General features: G+C 41.4%; 1 protein-coding gene across 1 annotated transcript; it reads right to left on the bottom strand.

Moving 5' to 3' along the window:
• Positions 1–623: 623 nt before the first annotated feature.
• Positions 624–11,850, bottom strand: LOC125430489 (P2Y purinoceptor 8-like). The gene is made up of 3 exons (XM_048492414.1): positions 11,768–11,850; positions 5,586–5,682; positions 624–2,486 (listed from the first exon to the last, which is right to left on the bottom strand). Exon 3 carries the CDS (start codon positions 2,447–2,449, stop codon positions 1,370–1,372), a length of 1,080 nt encoding a protein of 359 aa, XP_048348371.1. The 5' UTR covers positions 2,450–2,486; positions 5,586–5,682; positions 11,768–11,850; the 3' UTR covers positions 624–1,369.
• Positions 11,851–23,315: the final 11,465 nt, after the last annotated feature.

Below are 23,315 nucleotides of genomic sequence, written 5' to 3'. Positions count from 1 at the left end.
CAGCAGGGTACAATGCCATCATGTTCACCCTTCAACACATCCATTTTCTCCAGAGGAACTGATCTATGTAGTCTGAAAATGAGCTGAAATTCTGGGAGATCTCTAGGTCCAACTGGAGCCTGGCATCTCAATTTAATCAGCAGACATTCAAACTTTCTTGTCTACTACTACGAAGTAGTAGTCCAGATACTCTATGGCTCCTCCTGCTCGATGTCCATCCTGTTAGAAGTTTACATTTGGACTTCAGCAAAATGTGCAGCTTTACCATCAGCTGTTTTAGATGGCAGATACAAAACAACACCATATCTGAAGAGGCTTTGTCCTTGCTTAACAGGAGGGGTGGAAACACTAGGTCATATCGTATTACTGGCTGTTGTGAGTTTTCCAGACTCCATGGCTGTGGTCTGGTAGTTTTGCCCGCATCTATGGCTGGCATCTTCAGATGTATGTTACCGCGATATGTGTTTTTGTCCATGACAAAGTCTCACTGTGACATATCTCTGAGGACACCAGCCATAGATGCATGTGAAACGTTAGGAGCAAAAACTGCCAGACCAAGGCCATACAGCCCAGAAAACCCACAACAGCCTGTTGATTCCAGCCATGAAAGTTTTTGATGGTATCTTATTATGTTGCCTTTCTATAGTACAATGAAGGCTATGACTTTCTCCCCGATATTAGCAAAAATCCCAGGGTGTTCAGTTAAGAAATGTATAGAAAAATTATTGACCGCTTAAGACCTCCATATTATGAGACAAGCAGCAAGCTTTTATGCTCCTGTGTATCAAGTTCACAATAAGCAAGCTACATATGATCCTGAGGATGCTCTTAACTTGCTGTAAATTTTCACTTAAAACTGTTTATATTGTGTATCTTTTATTAATACTGTGTATATTTTTAATACTGTGTATTATATGCAATCAGACATGATTATGGTTTTAATTTTAGTGAACAAAATGTAATGGAGCTTGTATTTGCATCAATGACCGGTTTATGACTAATTTAATAAACTGAAACATCGGAGTTTTTTCCCCCTTTTTTAGATTGGCATTATCTACCGGCTACAAAACAGTAACCATTTGTTGAATTGTCCCACAGTGCCTGGAAATATGTATTAACTTTTTTCTATGTCATGTGGGATGTCATCTTCTGGGGTAATTGTTACATGAGACTAGAGCCTCTAGAGGACAAATCATTTTTTGGGATACCTTTGCAAGCCCCTCAAAATTCCTGTGAAATGAAGTTTTGCTTTTACTCAGCAGAGTGAAATGTTGTTTGCAGTATTTATATTTCCTGGTGGCAATTGATATTTACTAAAGTTTATCCCATTTGAGAAAGAAGGCATCTTTTTCACACTTCAAAGCTGGTGTTAAAAAACACTTTCATTCCTTTGCAAAAATGGTTTATCAATACCCGTAGCTTCCCCAGGGCCACTTGACATTGATCTTGCTGACATTGTCCTGCCATTGGCTGAAAACACACTGTCCCTCCTGATCTCTGTACTGTCACTCAGCAGTACCTTCCGGCCAATCACCTGCATGAAGGTCTGGTGAAACTCTTTGGATGCAAAGTAGTAAATGAATGGATCTATACAGTTGTTGAGGCAACTGAGCCCCAAAGTGAGTTTGTAAATGTGGTAGTAACTCTTTTCCAGGTAGAGGCGGCTGATCATGTGAACAAGCAGGACAAAGTTGTTGGGGGCAAAGCAAGTGATGAAAACAAGGAGGACAATTGCAGCCAACCAGATTGATCGTGTTTTCTGCCCATTGCCATATCTGTGAGAAGCCTGGACAAGTTTCCGAATAATGCCAATGTAGCAAATCACTGTCACTATGAATGGGATCAGGAAGAAAACACCGAACAGTGCAAAGAGAAAAGCTGCCCAAGCCACTTTACTAGGAAGCATAGTCCACTTGAGGACATCAAAGCACGTTTTGATATTTAACTCTTTCACTTCATAGGTCAGGTCTGTCTTTGCTAGTGGAGACAGAGCTAATAGTAAAGCAGCCCATATGACGATGCAGCCTCCTAATGCATATCTCTTTTTTCTCCATGTGACTAATTTCATTGGACACACAACTCCCAAGAAGCGCTCAAAGCTGATGCAGGTCATTGTAAGTACTGAAGAATACATGTTTGCATAAAACATCACTGTGACAACGCTGCACAAGTAGTTGCTATACAACCAGTTGTTTCCTTCGATGTGATAGGCAATTTGTAAGGGAAGACAGCAAGCCAGAACTAGATCTGTGAGACTGAGGTTAATCATGAAGATGACAGAAGATGTTTTGGGCTTGATGTGAAAGAAGAAAACCCAGAGGGAGAACACATTTCCAGGAATGCTGATTAAAACCACCAGTGAATACAAAACTGGCAGTATACTTCTGACGGCTGGATTCTTAAGCATGGCCAGTGTTTCATTATCCAACTGGGAATGATTGTAATTCATTGTGTACGATTGTTGGCTCTTTAAAATAGGCTGCAACCTAAAAGGTAAGCGTAAATAGATATGGGACAAGTTAAAAATAATAAATGGAAATAAATACAGCAATTATGTCTACATTTCAGCTTCATTTGAGAATAAATTTTGTCATTACCCCTTGATGGCTTCAACAACAACAACAACAACACATCATCAATAATACTAATCTAACTGACTGAGAAACAAGACTGCTGTCTTGGTAACTCAACATTGGCAAAGTAATGGGGAAAAACTTGTAAGGTTAACTAGGCCCCTTTCCCCCTGTTATAATGGTTCCCTTTGGATTTTTAGCTTTTTTGTTTCAGCATTCCTTCCTTCAAAATGGTTAAAATCATGAAAATGTTTAAAAACTTTTTGGAATGAAAACAAGTAAGGAAACCTGTTAGGAAGGCTTATGGGGGAGGGGGAGGCCATGTTTTGGTAGTTTTGCTGTTATTTGACAGATTGATTTCCAGAAGGTAATGATGCGATGACTGCTTTGCAGCCTTGTGCCATTTGTGTGATGGGGTCCTGCAAGGCTCCATCTTGTTATCCGTGCATTTTAACATTTATATGAAACTGCTGAAAGAGGTTGTCCGGGGATTTGAGGATGACACCCAGGTCTATTTCTCTTTACAGCTCTACATTTCAATGTTTTGCTGAGCCACTGCCCCTCCCACATGCTAAATAAGACATCCAAAATAAGACATCCTCTGAAAATAAGATGTAGTAGAGGTTTTGCTGAAGTGCTAAATATAAAGCATCCCCTGAAAGTAAGATGTAGCAAAGTTTTTGTTTGGAAGCATGCCTGTTGAACAGAACAGAGCCCTTCGGGGGTTGGGCAGCATATAAGTTGAATTAGCTGAATAAATAAATAAACCGAGCCACAGAGGCAGCCGCAGCTGTGGAGGCCGGAAAAAATAAAGACAAGATTCCCACTGCAAAATAAGACATAGAGCATCTTGGGGAGCAAAAATTAATAAAGACACTGTCTTACTTTCGGGGAAACATGGTAGATACTTTCTTTTGAAGCAGAAAGTGGTGTTATGGCCCAAGCAGAGATGTAAACATATATTTAAGCATTTAATACATTCAGGCATTAAACATGAAAGCAATATTTATTAATTTATTTAAAATATTGTGCGACTTTTTCTGCCTAACGTAGGGCCCGCGATTCAGCAAACAATCACAAACATTAAAACCAGCTTTGAAATTACACACATATAAAACAATTTAAAAATTTAAACCAGAAACATAATCACATTAACAGGAAGGGCAGTCAGTGAAGAAACATCAAATAAAATGAAGAAGTCTTCACCGACTGGGGCAGCACGATGACAGAAGGACAGATTAATTTCCCTAGGATATCCAGGTTGTCACCTATCTAGCCTCACATGATGGGAATATCTGAAGCAGGGCCTGTTAAGATGACCATCTTGATCAGGTAGATTCATAGGTGGGTTTATCATAGTAAGTAATCCTTAAGATCCTTTCAGGTCCCAAACCATGTAGGACTTTGATCAATACCACCACCTTGAATTGGGCCTGGAAGTAAACTGGGAGCCAAGGTGCATGAAACAAAATTGGCGGGATATGATCTCTACAACCAACTTCAGCCAGCATTCTGGCAGCAGCATTCTATAGCAATTGTAGCTTCCAGGCACTCTTCAAAGCAGCCCCACGTAACCAGGGTGTTCCTGGTCACCACTGCCCCCTGTTTAACCAACAGTAGGCCTAAGTCCAGCAGCAGCCCAAACTATCAACCTGCCCTCTTACAGGGAGTGCAATCTTATCCACAAAAGGAGACACCTCATTTCTTGGATCAGTCCTTTTGCCTGTAAGTGGCACTTTCATTTGTTGGGATTAAGTGTCAGTTTATTAGACTTCGTCTATCCCAAAGCTGACTCCAGGCACTTGTTCAATATAAATACGAATCATCAACTGGAATCATAATACATTTTGACAGTATAGAAAGTTTGAATACGCTAGGGTTTTTAATTCATTTTTATTTACTTGATTCAATTTATATGCCGCCCTCCCCAAAAGGGCTCAAAAGATTTCTGGAGATTTGGGTGAGGAGCCAGGGGAGGGGAGGTTGGAGGAGGAGGAGGAGGAGGAGGAGGAGGAGGAGGAGGAAGAAGAAGAAGAAGAAGAAGAAGAAGAAGAAGAAGAAGAAGAAGAAGAAGAAGAAGAAGAAGAAGAAGAAGAAGAAGAAGAAGAAGAAGAAGAAGAAGAGGAGGAGGAGGAGGAGGAGGAGGAGGAGGAGGAGGAGGAGGAGGAGTTTGGATTTATATCCCCCTTTGCAAGAGAGGGGGGAGACCTCAGCAGGGTTTAATGCCATATAGTCAGCCTTCCAAAGATAGTCCCCTGTGCAAGCACCAGGTCATTACTGACCCATAGGGTGACATACATCATGTTTACTAGGCAGACTGTTTACAAGACGGTTTGCCATTGCCTTTTCCAGTCATCTACACTCCAGGAAGCTGGGTACTCATTTTACCAACCTTGGAAGGATGGAAAGCTGACTCAACCTTGAGCTGGCTACTGAAAAGGACTTCCTTTGGGGTTGAACTCAGGTCATGAGCAGAGCTTGGACTACAGTACTGCAGCTTACCTTTCTGTGCCTCAGGGCTTTTCTCCATTATTTGAGGAGTGGAATAAAAATGGAGAAATAGCATGATTGTGATGCTCTAGGAATTTCTCTAATATGTGTGGTAAAGGGCACAGTATTGGATAGAGTTGTCACACTCTCCAAACTTTCCCCTGGAAGTGGCATCATATTCTATGTGACTCTTTAGTCACAGTCTAATTTCCACAGTCTCTATGGAATTTACCTCAGGGAGTAAATGCTGTCATGGATTAGGGAGTGGAGAAGGAACAGCCATGAGTAAATCAGCAGGAATACTGCCAATATTTTGTTCACCACACTGAGAAAAGTATGAGGTCTACCCAAGATTTATGTGTGAACCAACTAACAACCAACTAGCAAATTCTTAATTTTCACATGACAAGTTTTACAAATGAATTAGGCCTTGCAAAAAGATCAGGCAGATAACAAAAGAGATTCTCTTTAAACCTTAAAATATGATAGTGTAAAGTGTTTAAGAAATAGTTTACATAGTACCTGAAGTCCAATTTTTGCACACAAGACTGAGTGCATGAACAGCTTCACAGATGTTCATCCAGATCTCAGCTGCAGCATCTTCTGTGATTTTTTGACACTGTAAAACAATCATTAGATTATGAAGACTGCTATAGTTGAGGTCCTTGAACCTGCAGTCAATGTGAACACAATGCTAATTTCAATTAACAACTCCAGTGAGTTAAAGTATAACAGAATCATGTATGAAACAATCTTTAAGAAAGCACTTTCTACAATTGACTTGTGTGCACAGCTCCTATTTATTTCTATTCAGGTGGTAAAGAAATAAATGCTCCCAGAGGATGGTGCCCGATCAGAAATATGTATTTAAATCATTGTACCCCACTTTCACACTGTGGATTCAAAGTAGCTTACATATGCCAATCTAAACTAAGATATGCCTTGAAAACTGATAGCCACTTAACACATTCCTCAAGCAACTGATATGAAGTCGGCTAAGGCTGGTGCAGGTTCTGCCACTGTGTCTCCCACTGGGCCCCAGGTTAACAGTTAAGGACCAGGAATCTTTGGCTCTTCAGCTTGGTACTTCAGCTCAAGCCAAAGGCTCCTTCCTCTGGCAAGACCAGGTATAATATATTCACAAAAAGAAGGCACAGATGGTCAGCCACAGTTCTTGAACAGCGAGCTCAGATGTTCCTAGTTCATCCCTCCAATGACCCTCATGTCTCCAGAAATTTTACAAAGTGGAGTTAGCAATTCTATTAGAGGTTGTGGACCTCAATAATATTTATGGTGTGTACAAATGGTGTAATATTCATCATTGAAATATACTGATGGTGCAGGAAGCCTGAACCTAAAATCTACTTTTGTTGTGGTTTGCATTATCATAGCTAAATTGTTGCCTCTGCCCTTTCCAGTAAACTCCTCTCTCACAGTTAATTATTACAAAAGCGTGACACCCAACTGAATTTGCATGTGTGACTTTCAGGCCTCTTTGGATGAAAGGCTATGTATTGCCCCACTTCCTCCCTGTCAATGTCTACCAACTGCCGTTGCCCAACACTGGTATGGAGCAACCCTAGCTAATGCAGAGGGGTTGGGTCAGGCTGGGTGACAATGTAAAGGCCTAGATTGTGCAGTTTTGCTGGAGATGAGATCCTTCAGCCAAACTCTGGTAGTACATTCCAGGTGATAATATCATGACATGGGAAAAATGTATCTTCTTCCAGTGCTGGACAGTGCTGGACAGTACTGAGTCAGTTGAGCTTGGAGAAATGCTGTGGGGAAAGGCATTAAGGCCATCTCCTCTGCACCACTGCTTCAATCAATACATGATCCCCGTGCAGCTCTTTTTAACCTTTAAAATGTTCAGAGTTCCTGTCACAGGTTTCCTGTATTATATCTGTTCAGTCATAGCACAGCTACATGGGGTGGGGGAAGGGGCACTGCATGCTGAATTCATGCTAACAGGAAAGTGCAGCAATAAATGACTGCTGAATCACTGCACATACACCATGCACCTGTAGGGGCTACAGTAAGTGAGCATGGTTGAAAAGTAGAAAACATAAAATTGGGGTGGGGGGAGTATCTCTGAATATGGGAATATTAAAGAACTCTTTTTTTTTGTTTCAGATATTTATACCTGAAGCAACCCCAACCCAAAGGCTTTCAGCGTAGCTTGCAAACATAAGCAAATCCAAATCCAAAATTAATAATATTATAATAACATTGCAAAAAATAAAATAAAAGGTAAAACATAATCTTGAAACATCAAGGGTTTAAAAAAAGTCAAAAATGCAAAGTATTATTCACAGGATAATAAAAGCCGAATCAAAGGCCATTTCTGCACGGCACAATTATACCGGGTTACAATTGATTACAATCAATCTGTTTTAAGCCCGGTTTCTCCCTTTGCATGGTTGCTTGTTTTTGTGAAGGAATCAAGTGAAGACCAGGAGAAAATACTCCAATTTGTTTCGTACAAGCCCGGGTCTTTTGTATTTGCACTGCAAGTGTATTGTCCCGCGTTCTGATTGGTTATTGTTTTGGGGCAGCAGTGGGGGGAAATGAAGCCCCCCCTTTTCCAGTTCTGGATAGGACCTGGCGCAGGCCTCAGCATGGTAAGCAACAGCAAAAAACAATGGAGCACAGCATCACATCACATTCTCACTCAATTTCTCATATTTTTGTGGAAAATGAGAGACTCCCCTCCGCCATGATATCCCCACTAACTTTCAGCCCAAAGTGCACATCTCCCTAGCTATGCACTCCAAGCAACCAGTACATGTACAGAAAAGCAAACAGGGACATTTTGAGACTGCATTCCTGACTAACCCAGGCAAAATGGCACCCAGGCAATACCATGAGCAGAAACCGAGCTTGAAGAAACATTTCAGGAAGGAAGGGCTGCAAAGGTCGGTGGCTCAGCAGAGTTCAAAACTAACATGACGGCAGATGGGGAGATCAGGGGGGCGGGCGGCAGGGCAGGGAGATTAGGCGGCTGGGCGGGAAAAATAAACTGGTTCTGCTCTTATGGTGTTTGCACGGTAGTGGGTTCAATGTGGTATTTTTGAAAAGAATCGCCAAATTGGCAATTTTTGAAAAATCCTGGGGTGAGGGAAATATCACAGGACAAACCCTCTTTAGGACCAGGAACAGTGCGAACTTTTAGGCCAAGCTGAGATATTTCCCTTGCTTAATCTGGGATATTTGGATGGTGCAGCAATGATCAAATATTACTACAACTATAGGTAGAGATGGGAGGGAAGGCAGCATGATATATGTCAGTCTCCTTAGGTCTTGGAAGCTAAGCAGGGTCAGTACTTGAATCAGAGACCACCAAGCAGAGGTGCACTGAAGGGAAATGGCGCCCAGAGAAAATTGTCTCTGGGCGCCCCCCTCCACCCCCTCTACTGCTACCCCACCCCTTTGCTCCCAGCTCCAAGGAAGCCTGGCAGTCCCTTCTGCCCTCACCTCCGGGGAGGCAGAAGAGACAGATGTTTATTGGGTGGGGCTTAGGGGGCATGGCCACACCCCATGTCACCCTGGGCGTTTGGCCATGCCTCCTCAAGCCCCACCCCTAGCCTCTCCAGGGCCCCCCTTTGCTCCTGGCGCCCAGGGATCCAGCAGCCAGCAGTCCCTTCTGCTCTCCCCGCCGGGGAGGCAGAAAAGACTGCCGTCTATTGGCCTCCAGCACTTGCTTTTATAGCACTGAGGCCGAGGGCAGGGCTTGGGGAGGGTGTGGCCATGCCCCACATCACCCTGGGGGCATGGCCACACCCAGAGGTGGGATCCAACCAGTTCTCACCACTTTTCTAGAAGTGGTTACTAATTTTCTCTGAGTGCTGAAAAGGGGTTACTAAAGCAACCTCCCTGCCCAATAGGGACTGGAGGTGCGTGTGTGCGGCGGTGCCACTGTTTGAATCCCACCACCATCAGAACCTGTTATTAAATTTTTTGGATCCCACCACTGGCCACACCCCTCTAAGCCCACTAAGCTATAAAAGCAAGTGCCGGAGGCCGATAGACGGCCAGAGGGGAGGGCAGAAGGGACTGCAGGCTGCCGGCTCCCTGGGAGCCAGGAGCAAGGGGGGCAGCAGGGGGGTGCCCTCTACCCTGTCCATGTTGATGACAACATGGGTAGGGTTGAGGGCGCCTGAAGATGACAAGGCAGCAGGACTTCCTGCTGCCTTGCCATCTTCTTCCTGGTTACGTGGGGGACCAATTTTGCACCCCTCATGTGACCAGGTTAGTGGTGCCTGGGGACAGAGGGTGCCCCTTGTCCCTGGGTAAATACGCCACTGCCACCAAGGAAAGCTCTGCAGAGGAAGGCAATGACAAACCACCCTGGCTTCTCACTTGCCTTGAAAGCCCCTTGCTGCAGCCACCATAATTTGGTTGTGATTTGGCAGCACATATGTATGTTTAACTACAACCAGAAATAGATAGAGATGGGTGCATGTTCTATTTGACACCAGGGCATTCAACAAGTAAAGATCTTAAAATTAACGAGGCATATTAACGTGCTGAACTTGATATGAGAGACAGAAGAACCAAGTAGCCTTCGGGGGAGGGGCAGTATATAAATTTAATAATAAATAAATAAATAAAACTAAATAGAGGCAAAGGTCTGGGCAAATGATTGTGCCTTCACGTAATTCCAAGACAATAGACTCGTGATTTCTCATATTGTTAAGGTGAGAATATACGCTATCTGGAGTGCTACCACTGTGAAGGCCCTGGTCCCACTATGTTGAAGTAATTGTGTGTTATTAGAAGAGGCTACAACCACAGGAGGGATACTAACATCACATTTTTCCTGACAAAAGGTGTCTGATCTTCTGATTCCTAAGGTGAAGAAAACTGACATCATAAATACAGTATCTAGCTTTTCCGCCTGATTTTTCTCACATTCCATTTTTAGCTGTGTTTGAGTCTATCTTTGGACTTTCTTACTGCTCCAATGATAATAAATTCATCTTTAAACTTTCCAACTTTCAAGAGAAATCAGGCATTTTTAAAAAAATTACAGCATTCTCCACAACATATCTATAAAATTGTACATGTAACTTTTTCTTCTGCAAGGATATACCACCTATTACTCTCTCTCTCTTCCTCAACATTATTACATTTTTATCCCACCCTTCCCTAGATGTATCTATTTGTTTAACCCTCAAAGTTATCCATTAGGTAAATTAGGTCAAGAAAGGGCACCTGGCCCAAGGTCAGCCCAGACACTTAAAGGCTAAGCAGGGATTTGCACCAGAATCTTTACAATTCTGCATGCTAACCACTATATGACACTGGTTGCAGCTATAGTAAACTGATGGGAAAAATAAAACAAGTGCTGTAGTTTGAGATCCTATACCCGTGGAGGCAAACCTTTGGCACTCCAGATGTTATGGACTACAATCCCCATCAGCCCTTGCCAGCATGGCCAATTAGCCATGCTGGCAGAGGCTGATGGGAATTGTAGTCCATAACATCTGGAGTGCCAAAGGTTCACCACCACTATCCTATACATTGCAGGTTTTGGATTGTTTTAAACATTCACAAATCCTGTTTAACCAAAGTTAGCTGTGACAAAGAAATGTGTTCATGTCAGGATTAAAATGAGTTGAGCAGAGAATGTACATAGTCATTGGCCATTGCGCACATTTACCAGACATCATGGAGAAGGTGCACATCAAACATAGAAAGCTGAAGATCCTCTAAGCCCTTTTCATCTTTCTAAAAAAATCTCATCTGTCTCAACAATATACACCTTTGTGCTTTTCTGCATGTAAATGGAACATATGATAGAAGTAAAGAATAATAACAAGCACAGTAAAGGAAATGATAAATAAATTAAAAAATCAAAATAGTTTATGACGGAAAGTTTTGAAAACCAGGCAGAATAAAAGAAGCCTTCTTGTGCCTGAGCGTTTCAATGATCAATAATTTATTTATTTATTACATTTCAGAGCGTGGACTGGGGATTGCACAAAAGTTTTGTTGAGGCTAGAGAAAGTAAGCACAGTTTGCTTTCATGCTCTGTGGTTTAGAAAAAAAAATCACCTGCCATTCAAGTTCTGCTTTTATAATGAGTTCACAGATTGAAAATGTTGTATTTTTTTTAAAAAATAAGGATATATGAGTTTATTTTACAGAATGTTTAACTTGTGATCAATTTTTTTAATTACAGGTTGTTCTTTCATGTTTTCAGTGATATATTGAATTACTCACTGTGTACACCAGTTTTCTGGGATGAAGGCAAGTCTACAAAAAGTTTTTAAATGTTTTAAATGAATAAATATATAACTAAACACTATCACCATCTTCCTACTGTGTCCCTCTAAAGAGCATTAGTTGTCATATCAGCTAGATCTCAAGCATATAAATCTTTAATAAATACTTAATATGCCATTTAATTAAACTTCACTTCCAAATACATAGTTTAACCAAGAGAATAACTAGAAACAGAGCTGAATTCAGCTTTAGTAACGGTTATAGATCTTTAATAAAATTTCTCCTTTCCCCTCTGTCCTACCAGTATTTGAGTAGCTGGCAGCAAGCGGTTATGACAACTCTGATAATTTTTGAACACTCTAGTTATCAGTGTTGCTAGATCAGCAAGTGCAATAACATTGCAGCAAAGTGTAGAATAATTAAAAAAGAAGATGGAGACATTACCCATATTTCATACATGAAAAAAATATTCTTACCAAAGATGATAAAGAGGTAATGAATCAACTGCTCTGATATGTAACTCATGGCATTCAAGTGCTGCGTACGATGGGAAACGTTGTTTTGATAGAACTCTGCACCTCAGGAAATGACCATAGATGTGTATATCTATTTTGCAACCATTAACTATTTCCTTACTTTAGGTGGCAATACAGATGATGAACCTACCTACATAATTTGGTGTCAGATAAGAATCTCTCACATTAACAGTTCACAAATAACATGATATTCTCATATGGATAATGCAGTTAATAAAATGGCAAAGAATAAAAAAGAAAGCAGTGCACGAGCTTATTAAGCAGGTGCTTTCCATGCAAGTATTTGCCAGTGGCTGCTGTCTAATTTTTTTAGTTTAATTATTTTATAATTTTGAATGGTGTTTTTAATGATCTTATGAATTAATGTTTTCTTATTCATTGCCTTGGAAACACTGATTGGTGAAAAGGAGGCATTAAAATGTTTTCAATAAAAATATAATGTCGTGCTGTCTTTACGAACATTACTAGGAACATGGGGTTTGTGTTTTTGAGATGTATTTATATGCACAATGGATGTCAAGGCACCTTATGGATTCCGGTGTCCAGTGAAGACTCAGGCCTTTGGCCTCTGCTGCCATAATGCCCCCTCTGGAAGCTGCCAGTGTGGGGTTGGGGAAGGTATGTGAATGGGTAATATTGTGTAGGTTTTATGGTTTGTTTGTTTGTTTGTTTGTTTGTTTGTTTGTTTGTTTGTTTGTTTGTTTGTTTGTTTGTTTGTTTGTTTGTTTGTTTGTTTGTTTGTTTGCTTGTTTGCTTGTTTGCTTGTTTGTTTGTTTGTTTGTTTATTTATTTAAATTAAATTAAATTTATATCCCACCCTATCCCCATAGGGCTTATGATAGTTTCATGTGATGAGGTTATTTGATGTGTTTTTGTTGTTAGAGGAGGAAGTAGAAGAGGACAGAAAGAGAAGGAGTAGTTTGGATTTATGCCCCCCTTTTCTCAGCCATAAGGAGTATCAGTGGCTTACCTTACCTTCCTCTCCCCACACTTTGTGAAGCAGGTGGAGCTGAGAGAATTCTGAGAGAACTGTGACTGGCCCAAGGTCAACCAGCCAGCTTCTTGTAGAGCAGAGGGGAAGCAAACCTGGTTCATCACATTAGAGGCTGCAACTCATGTGGTGGAGAGGAGAATGAAACCCAGTTCTGCAGATCAGAGTCTACTTTCTTACAAATGTGGAAAATCCATTATTGTTATTAGATGATTTCACACTATTATTTCACAGTAAGACTGAAGACGAAAGACAGTGTAAGCCAATACAGTCAATAGGATGTGATATCTAATAAGCAATGTAATAGGATTAGGATTGCAGATTTCTGAAACCAGAAATTTGTGACAAAGCTAAAACAAAGCATAAGTGTTAACATGACTTGTTAACAATGCAGAAATTACACACCAGGATAAAACATACAGTAACAGACTGTACATACTGTACAGAGTAGTATTGCTTACAGTCCCTTTCCGAAGTGTCTTTCTGAATAATTCTGTTAAAGCATGAGTTACTACCTGTGTAAAACTTACACTGGAAGGGAAGGTGTCAAGGTATAGCTTGGTCTTCTCAGATTTCAGAAGCTAAGCAGGATCGGTACTTGGATGAGAGACCATCAAGGAAAACTCTGCAGAGGAACAGGTAAATTTAAGTCCAGCAGCACCTTAGAAACATTTTAGGGTGTATGTTTTGGAGAGTCAATGCTCTTGGCCCAGTCTAACACTCTCAGACCAACCTACCTAAAAGGCTTGTTGTGAGGATAAAATAGAGGAGAGGAGATAAGCATTAGTCACTTTAGGTCCTCTCTGGGGAGGAAGGCAGGGTATAAATAATGTAAATAAATTCCTCAGAGGTTTTAGCTTGGGGTTGCCAATTACAGGTGGAGAAATTACTGGAGAGTTGAGGGTAGAGCCTGGCAAGGAAGGGGCTTGGGGACTGGAGAGACCTCAGCAGGTATAATGCCATAGAATCCAACCTCCGAAGCATCCATTTTCTCCAGGGAAACTGATCTCTGTTGTCTGGAGATCAGTTATCATTTTAGAAGATCTCTAGGAACTCTTAGAAGTTGATACCCTGTCCCAATGGTGGGATTCAGCAGGTTCGCACCACTTCGGCTGAACCGGTTGTTAAAATGGTGCCTGTAAACAACCAGTTGTTAACTTATTTAAATCCCACCATCGGAACCGATTGTTAAATTATTTGAATTCTACTACTGCGGCCTGTCCCCTACTTCAACTGCTTAACCCCACTTAGTATTCCCAATGTGCATTACAGTGTTAATTTAATTTGTCAGCCATGAGGTAAGGTACACATCATGGTTTCACAAAAATCTTAAACTATATAATAGACAGGGTTCGGAACATCTGACAACAAACCCCTAACCAATGGGCACGCAGGACTGTACTGCGCGCCCACTGGCTCAGCTTAGCCTGGGCTAAGAGGAACTCCTCTAAACATAGGGGTTATGAAAAAGCTGCTTGCAGGATGGAGGTTAATTTATTGAAAGGAGGGTATCTGTCAATCTAGAATTAAAGCAGACCAAACTGAAAGACCACATTTGTTAACAGCTAAACTTACACCCACCTTGCAATGAATCAATGTGTCCTTAGATTTCACTGAACTGAGTGATAGGATTTTAAAAATCATTTGTAAATATTGCCCTATTGCTTGTGAATTACCAGGTTGCCAACTTCTTCCTTTGGTGAGACTTAGAAAAACTCAATCTTTGGGCAAAAGAATGAATCAAAAGATTAAAGAACAGGCTGAACCCACTGGCGTAATGCCCATTGGGCAAGGTGGGCAGCTGCCCAGGGCATCACCTTGTGGGGGGCATCAAAATGCTGGGTTCGTTTTTGGGTTTTTTTGTGGTTTTCCTTTTTTGGCCTGCAGGGGGCGCAGTGTTCAGGCTAGTGGCACCAAAATTTCAGCGTATCATCAGGGGCCTGTCCTTATGCTACCCCCCAAGTTTGGTGAGGTTTGGTTCAGGGAGTCCAAAGTTGGTGAGGTTTGGTTCAGGGAGTCCCAAAGGGGGTGCCCCTATCCCCCATTGTTTCCAATGGGAGCTAATAGGAGATGGGGGCTACAGTTTTGAGGGTCCATAACTTTGGCCCTCCTGAACCAAACTGCACCAAACCTGGGGGGTATCATCAGGGCAGTCTCCTGATGAGACCCTGAAAGTTTTGAGACTGTGCATTCAGAAATGTGCCCCCCCAGCCTGCAACCCCAATTGACAGAAATGCAGAAAACTCAATGCAGAACAAAGATTCTTGGACAAATTTCAGGATGTTCTTGCAGGGAGGGCATTCTTGGACATATCAGCACCAAAATTTCAGGGTATCATCTGGAGACTGTCTTGATGGCACCCCCAAGGTTTTGTGCAGTTTGGTTTAGGGGGTCCAAAGTTATGGACCCTCAAAAGGGTAGCCCCCATCTCCTTAGCAAAGAATGGGGGATGAGGCACCCCCTTTGAGGGTCCATAACTTTGGCCCCCCTAAACCAAACTGCACCAAACTTGGGGGGTCCCATCAGGACAGTTTCCAGATGATACTGACTGTTTAAGTGCTGATACCCCCAAGACTTGAACATGCCCCTTCAGGGAACATCCCAAGAAATTTGCCCAAGAATCTTTGTTTTGCATTGGGTTTTCTATATTATAGCTGTCGATAGGGGTGACTGGGGGGTCACATTTCTGAAACACAGATCTTAAAGCTTTCAGGGAATATAAATCAGGAAGACTTCCCTGATGATACCCAGGTTTGATACCAGTTGGTTCAGGGGGGGCAAGATTATGGACCCTCAAACTATAGACCCCTCTCCTAATAACTTCCATTACTAATGCCCTATTGGCATAGACAACAGTACAACAATAATAAAAATGGATTAAAAAGCATATACAATACAGGAAATAAATGTTAGGTCGAAGGAAATCTACTGGCGTTTAGTAATTTCCAGGAGAAAGTCTGCCACTATCATACAGAGAGAAGGATCAGGATAGTCTGCCACTATCATACAGAGAGAAGGATCAGGATTGTCCAACAAGTAGTGTAATCTAATTAAATCGGGGAGATCTGGTAAATGTAAAGGAGTAAGATTCACATACTTGGATCTGATTTCCTTGAATCTGAGACAGTGTAGTAATTGGTGGGCCAGAGATTCAACTGAGCCATCATTACATGGGCACAATCTTTTAGCCTTTTCTTGCTTATTAAATCTGCCGTGTAACAAGGCAGAAGGCATAACATTAAACCTGGCGAGCATTATGGCTCTCCTTTGAGCAGGGTTTATTAAGCAATACAGGTAGTGTGCCAAGTGGCCCCATTCAAATGAGAGAGAAAAATACAGGGGGGAGCATGTTTTCTTGACTGCGGTGATTAGGGTAGAGAACTCTGTATCCAATAGTTGACCTTTTAATTTTCTATAAGCTTCTGAATAGGACCAAGGGCAAAATTAATCCACTGACAGTCCAATAGAGGCCATTTTTTCTTCAATTATGGAAAACCAGGGGTTGGAATGGGTGTCAGAGAGCAGACGGTGGACCAGGGAATTACAGTCCGAGAGAAAATGAATTTGCAGCCAGAATCTAAAAGCCCTCAGCCAAGCGGCTGATTCCAAGGAGTTTTGACCTAACTCCAGACAAAGGGCTGCATAGGGCACACAATTTGGGGATTAGCTCCCATTGGAAACAATGGGGGATGGGGCACCCCCTTTGGGAGTCCATAACTTTGGACTCCTTGAACCAAACCTCACCAAACTTGGGGGGTAGCATAAGGACAGTCTCCTGATGATACACTGACATTTTGGTGCTGATTTGTCTAAAAATGCACCCCCTGCATGCACCAATGTCCTGGTGCAAAAAAAATTTGGTTGTGTTGGAGTGGCCGCCCGTGGGGGGAGGGGGGTATCCAACTCAGGTTTTGCCCAGGGCGACAGTTTGCCTCGTTACGCCCCTGGGCTGAACCTGTTGTGAGTAGGTATTATTGATGTGGGGCCTGTTCTGTTTGCAAAATGGTGTTGGAATGCAAAGTAGTTATTGAAAGATAGAGGCTGATCTAAAACATTAACAAGTTTCTGTCATTGTAATTCCTTGAATGTAATATGTATGATCCTGCAATTGGCCCGTGATCTTATACTTATATTGTATCTGTCACTGAACATTTTCTAAAGGAGAATCACACTCCAGATTCTTTGAGGTTCACAGTTCTTGCAACATTAGACCACTGTGATTCTTCAGTTGACATCAAAAGAACCCTAAATCAGATGGAAACTAGATACATGTTTGAACTGGGAACCACGGGCCTTTCCTCACTTACCTTAAGCCCCGCGCAAGTAGCGTGGAGTCCCCTGGCCCCCTCAGCGTGCGGCATCCCTGGCGCTCTTGCAAAGGGTGCCTTTTGATGAGGGTCGTGGGGATGCCTGGGCGCGCGCCAGGGATGCCGCGTGCTGAGAGCAGCGCGCGGCATAGGGGAGATCATGCTGAGTGGGGAAACGCCCCACATATCCTGGAGGACTTAATCAAACTCTGGACCTGTCAGCATTCTTGTAATCAATGCAGGTGTTGGCAGTTACATGGAATGACTCTTTAAATCTCCATGTATGAGAGTCCTATTGCTCTTCTTTGAAGATGACAGCGTAGTGTGAGAGAAAATGACTTGAGTGTGGTCTCAGTATGCATATACCTTTTTTATTGGACTCTTATTTGGTATATGGTTTATATTCTCATATTTGTTTTTATAGAGGACCATACGGCTTTTAGTCAAAGGGAGTATCAGAAGTGCAATAGCACAGATTGCTCCTCCACACTAGAGCTAAACTTTACATTTTTATTTTTCTGTAATATTATTCTGTAACATGCCTTGCACATATAAGATTTTTTGTTTATTATTGTAGACAAATAATTTGATGAATCAAAAGGGTCTTCACCAGGAATTCTTTGAAGTGAAAGTATATCATTTTTATTCTCAGAGAACAAGAGTAAGTTATCTGAGACACTATATTTATTTTTTCTATTTGCAAAGGAAGGGTCTGGCTGAAATGTTTTTTTCTATATTTCATTATTTACAGATGTTGAACTTGAGAAAGGTTTCCCAAAACAATAACCTATGTGGAAGTTATATTGCCCTCTATGTTGTATTGTACAGGAAAAAAGATTCTAGTTTGTATGATGTATGTTCTATTAATGGTTTTGCAAAGCATGTGTAGTGTTTCATTCTGTAAAACACAAGAGTACATGGTGTTTTATCTTATATGAATATTTATGATGCCCAGTGATTGTAACGGGCACTTATATTAACTTGTTTTGTCTTTGTAGTTACATATTGCATGGAGAATTAGAAAATTACAGAGAAAATAGTAATTTATAATTTCTTTTTTTTAACTAATAATTTTGAACAGTCTTCTAGATTGCATTTCATGTATTGGTAAGGGGAAAAAAGAGATTTTTTTTGGTCAGCATCTATTATAAGGTATTGAAACTTAACAGGTTCTAAAAGACTTAAACGTACTTGGTGCAGTGTGGGATTGTTTTACCTTGTCTACCCCATTGTTGAGATGGTGGAGCCTCCAGATGGGGTCACTTAGTCACTTAAAATATTAAATCTCCCATTTTGACACCACAAATGAATGTCTGTATGTATAACATATACATTTCTTCACAAAAATGTAACAACGTGCTGTTACGTTTATTCAGACCTTGCCTTGCCAACCTCCAGGTGGGGCCTGGATATCACTTTGTCATTTAGATACATGTAATCTCCCATAAAATGAATGTTTATGTGCATACCACATACATTTCTCCACAAACAACTTTCAAATATGCTATTATGTGTATTCATACACTGCCTTGCCAACCTCCAGGTGGGACCTGGAGATCTTGAATTACAACTGATTTCCAAACTACAGAAGACAGATTCCCTGGAGAAAATGACTTCTTTGGAGGGTAGACTCCACTGCTTTACAGTGTCCTGACAACTTCCTTTCTCCTCATACCCATTTGTGGCTAGCCTTCTTTCCCAAATCTACCAGGAATTTTCCAACCTGAAGCTGGCGACCTTGCTGCCCAAATATCCAGGAATTACTTCAGGAAAACCAGCTCACTCTCTTTCCCCCACTCACTCATCAAATCTGGCTGTGCAGCCTGTTTTCATTCCCTTCAACAAACTCAGACATACACCAGAAATCATTCAGTATCAATCTTACCAATCTCCAGGTAAGGCCTAGCAATCTGTAATACATGTACAAACTTAAAGTGGATGTAAATAAGACACAAAACGTTAAAACTTAGTTGAAGCAATTTTATTTGTATGTTTGCAGTCTTCTTGGTAACTTGGATGGGAAAACAGACCTGTAAAATAAACAGAGTTAATATTAGTGGTACAATTACAAGTTGAATCAAAACATTTTTCCGAAGTAACATGTTCCAGATAACCTTGAGCACTTGGTGCCAAGTTGCTTGGTTTTCTACTGATTTAAGTAGATGCTGCCTCACTGCTGTGCTGGCCACCAACAGCTGTCTACAGCCCGTTGTACTGTTCAGCACCACAGACTTTAGTGCTAGTATAGAATGAGCTACTAAAACTTTCTTTAATATATCTTTCCTCAGTAGCTCCTGGTTGTGCTGAGTTTCCCTTTCTGAGTAATTGCTAGCCTGGCCAAGCAGATTTCAGTTTGATAAAGACACCAACTGCTAGAACTTTGCTTGAGCATTTTTAGTATATCATCTCAGAGGTCTGATTCTCATTTTCACTAAGCTCCTGTTCAGTTTAGCATAGAGAGATGTGACAAACACATCCCTTTCTCTATGAATGCAATAATCCTAATCACCCTTTTAGGTCCACAGAATTAGAAGGCTGTAACTCTGTTCAGGATTATGAAGGAGGAGGAAGAGTTTAGATTTATACCCCACCTTTCTCTCCTGTAAGGAGACTGAAGGTGGCTAAAGCTCCTTTCCCTTCTGCTCCAAACAACAGACACCTTGTGAAATAGGTGGGGCTGAGAGTGTTCCGAAGAACTGTGACTAGCCCAAGGTCACCCAGCAGGAATGTAGGAGTGCAGAAACACATTTGATTCACCAGATAACCTTCCACCACTCAGGTGGAGGAGTGGGAAATCAAGCCTGGTTCTCTATATTAGAATCCACCTGCTCTTAACCACTACACCACGCTGGATCCCCAGATGTTCATGGACTTTGATTCCCATCAGCTCTGCCAATTGGCCAAGCTGGCAGGGGCTGATGGGAATCGTAAAGAAAAAGAATATCATATATAGTTTTTTTTTAAAAAAAATGCTATTGTCAGACTGATTATTTTGCCAGGGAGTTCTATGATATCAGAGCCACTTCTGAAAAAGTCCTATTTGGGAACTTAACAAATATTTACACAATATTAAATCTTGATCTTAAAAAGTAGGGGAGAATATATGGAAGGTTTCATGTTTGTTTAACATGTGCAAGCATTTATAAATTAAATCCTTTGTTGTACATAAATAAAAGAATGAGCTACACTAAGCACCAGTGTCTATAACTTTTTTGCTTTATGAAAATGACTGTGGTACAAATGACAATTCAAAGGCTGGGTTGATGGGTGCGGTGCTTCCTTCCTCTTGCCTGTTCTTTTCATACATGAGGTTGAGTAAGAAGGAACAAGAAGACCATAAGAGGAGGGTGTGTGCTCAAATGTGCAGAAATAAAAATCTAGTACCAGATTTAAAATGTTGGGTGAAATATGCTCTCATGTCCTGTTGTTTCTCTGCTCACCTGTTGGCCATCCTGACTGCATATACAAACATAGCAATATGAATTGAAATATAGTTATCACAGTCTGCTAAAAGAAAACTCAATTTTTCCTCCTGACCCTTGTCCTTCAACATTGGCATGAATCCCATGATATATTTGTGTGGCGAAATGGGCTTGCTTTTGGCTGGCAGGCCCTATTTCGCACTCTGCACTCTCCCAGGGGTTGCCAATTTTCCCTGGGGAGGACTATCTTTCACTCTGGTTACGCTGCCACTACCTGATCATTTGAGGACTGCCCACTGGGAAGATCAGCTTCCTAGAGAGCAGCAGTGGCGTAGGAGGTTAAGAGCTCATGTATCTAATCTGGAGGAACCGGGTTTGATTCCCAGCTCTGCCGCCTGAGCTGTGGAGGCCTATCTGGGGAATTCAGATTAGCCTGTACACTCCCACACACGCCAGCTGGGTCACCTTGGGCTAGTCACAGCTTCTCGGAGCTCTCTCAGCCCCACCTACCTCACAGGGTGTTTGTTGTGAAGGGGGAAGGGCAAGGAGATTGTAAGCCCCTTTGAGTCTCCTGCAGGAGAGAAAGGGGGGATATAAATCCAAACTCTTCTTCTTCTTCTTCTTCCCAACTGTGAGGCCTCTGCCTCAGTTTCCCCTTAGTTCCCCTCTCCTGTGTTCCACAGGATAGATTGGGTGTCCTGGAGGAAAAGCTGCTCAGCCTTCCTCTATCTCCTTTTCAGATAGCATGTCCAAGGCAGTAGGACATACATGGTACAGAGAACTGTCCTCCACACGTAAGGTTTTAAAAAGTATTTATTAAAAGTAAAACAGTCACAAGAACCTTTTAGCACCGCACCAGATAAAGCAAGGATTAACAAATCAAAGGAGATAAAATGCAAATCCCCTTTCCCTGTCAATAATACATTCCCTACTTAGATGGTGGAAAGCAGAGTAGGTCCTTAAAGCTTAAGCAATTTGGTAAAGAGCTCCCCCCGCCCCCCCCCCCCCAGGTCGGGCAGATTTCCTGATGTTGATCTGGGATTTCCAAGTCCCTCAAGTCTATGATACCTGCTGGGAGGAGGGGAGGAAAGAAAAAGAAAAGGGAGGGGGGAAGCCATTTCTCCACAACTTGTTCCTGGGTTCATCATATATGGGACATTCCAGAATATAATGCACTAAATCTTCTTCTCTACTACAACCACAAATGCAATTTTTACTTGCCCCTCCTTCCTTAGAGAACAGTGCCATACACATTGCTGTAGGAATGGAATGGAATCTCAAATTGACCAGTTTGGTTCAAAAAGTATATGCTGATATGTTTACCAAATATGGTGATCTTAGATGTCTTGTTTGAATAACTTAAAGTAGGGGGCGATCTTAGACTGTTTAATTGTGTTCCTATCTAATCAACAACAACAAACAAACAAAAGCCTTTAATGGCATATTAAAACATTACAGTTATTGAACAAACCGATTAAGTAAAACACATCCAATGCTAGGCCATAAAGATATCGATCCATGTTCACGAGTTCAAGTGAAAAAGAAATTACTTGTTCACATGCTGCCAGATCTAACCCATCCAGCAGGATGCAAATACTATCACATCAGATTGAGCATGGAAATTTTCAGAACTAAGTGGCCATATTTTACTCTTGCCCTTATATAATATACATAGCATAATGCATAACACAGGCATTTAGTGACATAAGATAGATGATAATAATATACACTTAAATTAAACCCAAATGGCTAAAACTTACAGAAGGGCTTCTCTCTAAGTCCAAAAGCTTTTATGAAAAACCTAGCAACTAACTCTGTGGTGTGACAGTGTATGTCACTGAGCAAGTATGCAACTTTTTCTTTGTCTGATTTCCCTGGATACTTCTTTAAGATGGCTTCAAGATAGATCGAGCAATAGTCCGCAAAATCTTTACAGTGGAGAAGCATGTTTCAGGTAGGCCCGCTGCACAGAAATAAGTTCTGTTTTCCAATGGGATGTTGTGATATCTACCTCTTGTTTGAGCAGTGGTTAGTACATTTAAGCGAGCAAGCATGAAATATCTGCGAAGATGTGGATTTTTCAAGTTGCTCATATATTTTTGCATGGAACCTGGCAAAGGTGGTGAGATGCCATAAAATGTGGGTGAGCAAGTTCTTCTGGCTCCAGCCGTGAGAAGCTGCCCTTCGATGTTGAGGGTTCGTTGTTTCAGAATTCGATATGCTTGTTTCTCTTCCAGCAGGAGAAGTTGGTCAAAAGATGCACCAATAATATTGATCTGATTGAGAACTGTGATGTGCCAGTTGGAACAAAAGTGGTCGCTTAGCAGAAAGTATATCAAGCTGCCAGGAAGAGCTCTGAAGTATATATGGAGCCAGTATTTGAACACAGATAGCCAGATCCGGGAAGAAATCAAATTGGCTCCGGTTTCCAGACAAAGGATTTGATGTCACTGGCGTATAATAGGATTGGTACCAAATATTGTAAAAGTGTAATTATGCATTAACAGTTCAAAGAGATAAACACAATTTATTATACCATTTAAAAGAGTTGTTGATTATATAGGTATGAATAAAGAAAAAAATCTGTATACAATATATGCAAGGCATTGTTTTGCATTTTTGTCCCCCTTCAAAAAAAAATGTAAAACTAAGTAATTTTGTGAACAGAAGACCAGTGCATGAATTCAGAGCAAGATAACAGTCCTGTTATAAAATGTAAAGTTCTATCCAAATGTAAAGGTTGTTAATATGACTTCAAAGTATCAGTG

This window comes from Sphaerodactylus townsendi, linkage group LG04 (genome assembly GCF_021028975.2).
Source record: "Sphaerodactylus townsendi isolate TG3544 linkage group LG04, MPM_Stown_v2.3, whole genome shotgun sequence".
Classification (NCBI taxonomy): Eukaryota; Metazoa; Chordata; class Lepidosauria; order Squamata; family Sphaerodactylidae; genus Sphaerodactylus; species Sphaerodactylus townsendi.
Note: the sequence above shows the minus strand (reverse complement) of the source record. Positions and strands in the feature narration are given on the sequence as shown.

Bases quoted from the DNA above. Each gene is read 5' to 3' on its own strand.
- LOC125430489 (XM_048492414.1), bottom strand. From the start codon at position 2,449: ATGAATTACAATCATTCCCAGTTGGATAATGAAACACTGGCCATGCTT.